The 1,537-nt window shown below is 47.2% G+C and overlaps 1 protein-coding gene across 1 annotated transcript; it reads right to left on the bottom strand.

Moving 5' to 3' along the window:
- On the bottom strand, positions 1-450 carry LOC138355614 (uncharacterized). The gene has a single exon (XM_069310929.1). It carries the CDS (start codon positions 448-450, stop codon positions 1-3), a length of 450 nt encoding a protein of 149 aa, XP_069167030.1.
- Between the last annotated feature and the right edge of the window lie 1,087 nt (positions 451-1,537).

The following is a 1,537-nucleotide window of genomic DNA, read 5'->3' as shown; positions in this document are numbered from 1 at the left end:
TCATCCACCTGTTGGCTTGTGGGAGTCATCTTCCTGCTGGCTTGTGGGGTCATCCACCTGCTGGCTTGTGGGGTCATCCACCTGCTGGCTTGTGGGGTCATCCACCTGCTGGCTTGTGGGGTCATCCACCTGCTGGCTTGTGGGGTCATCCACCTGCTGGCTTGTGGGGTCATCCACCTGCTGGCTTGTGGGGTCATCCACCTGCTGGCTTGTGGGGTCATCCACCTGCTGGCTTGTGGGGTCATCCACCTGCTGGCTTGTAGGGTCATCCACCTGCTGGCTTGTTGGGTCATCCACCTGCTGGCTTGTGGGGTCATCCACCTGCTGGCTTGTGGGGTCATCCACCTGCTGGCTTGTGGGGTTTTCCACCTGCTGGCTTGTTGGGTCATCCACCTGCTGGCCTGTAGATGGTGCATGGTGCAACCCGTGCAGGATATCATCCAATAACATCTATGTACACATCTTCCATGTGTCGCTCAGTTCATCTCTCCTTCTCTCTACCTCCCTCTGTGTGTCTCCGTGTGTCAGCACCTCATCAAAGGACACATGTCAGTCGTGACACAGCCGGTCCTCCTCCTCCTCCCTCTCCGATACACAGAGGAATTCTTATTGAGCCCTCCGCTTTCACAGAAGAACGAATAATCACTAAAGTTCCCATCTCGGGGAAGATGAATTGTTTACATATTGTGTTCGCAGCGCAGGTTATGTTCAGAGCGAGGATAGGTTCGTCCGGTGTAACAGGCTCGTCCGGTGTAACAGGATCGTCCGGTGTAACAGGATCGTCCGGTGTAACAGGTTATACATATTGGTTTCTCACATCCGCTTTGTGGGAACCGACCTGTGAGATTTATATTTATTTAATTTATATGAATTTATATTTACGTTAATTTATATACTTCGATAGCAATTTGTATAATGTTAAGTGGACTGTATTTCTGCAATAATCTCATAATCTCACAAATCGATCCTCTACACATTAGGGGGGGTTTATTAGTTTATATATATGCAGCCAATCAAACTGCAGAATTAACTACATACATTGAAAAGGTTCCTTATCTTATTTGTACAGCAGGTATAACCAGGATGTAGACCACATTTTCCCTCTTTGAGGTAGCTTCCACGTGCTGGTAACTGAAGCACAAACATGCTTCCTCGTCTTGACCTGTTAAAAGGGCGCTAGCTGTGAAGCCAGAAACCTAGTATATGACAGGTATTTCAGAGAAACATTGTACATGGAACAATAAAGACCTGGCTTAATTACCTTTAGTATGAGGCGATTTCGTGATCTAACTGGATCACCCTATATCCTGACATTAATGGCCATAAATGAATGATAAACGGGTTTCGGATAGACACTTAACTTGAATTTGTAGACAGCGTGTTGACAATGGTACACCTTTGGTTTCCATAACACTACGTCCAAGTAAATTAACAGGAGCCGAATTTGCTCCCGTGTGAGCCTCTGGTCTAGTCTCAACAATGGCTGCATCTAACACTCCATACTATTGACGCCTGGCCGACATTGTCCAGATATGAT

The sequence above is a fragment of the Procambarus clarkii genome, chromosome 68, assembly GCF_040958095.1.
Source record: "Procambarus clarkii isolate CNS0578487 chromosome 68, FALCON_Pclarkii_2.0, whole genome shotgun sequence".
Lineage (NCBI taxonomy): Eukaryota > Metazoa > Arthropoda > Malacostraca > Decapoda > Cambaridae > Procambarus > Procambarus clarkii.
The sequence above is the reverse complement of the archived record's forward strand: the minus strand, read 5'-3'. Positions and strand labels throughout refer to the sequence as shown.

Coding starts and splice junctions, on each gene's coding strand:
- LOC138355614 (XM_069310929.1), bottom strand. CDS start 450: ATGTTATTGGATGATATCCTGCACGGGTTGCACCATGCACCATCTACA.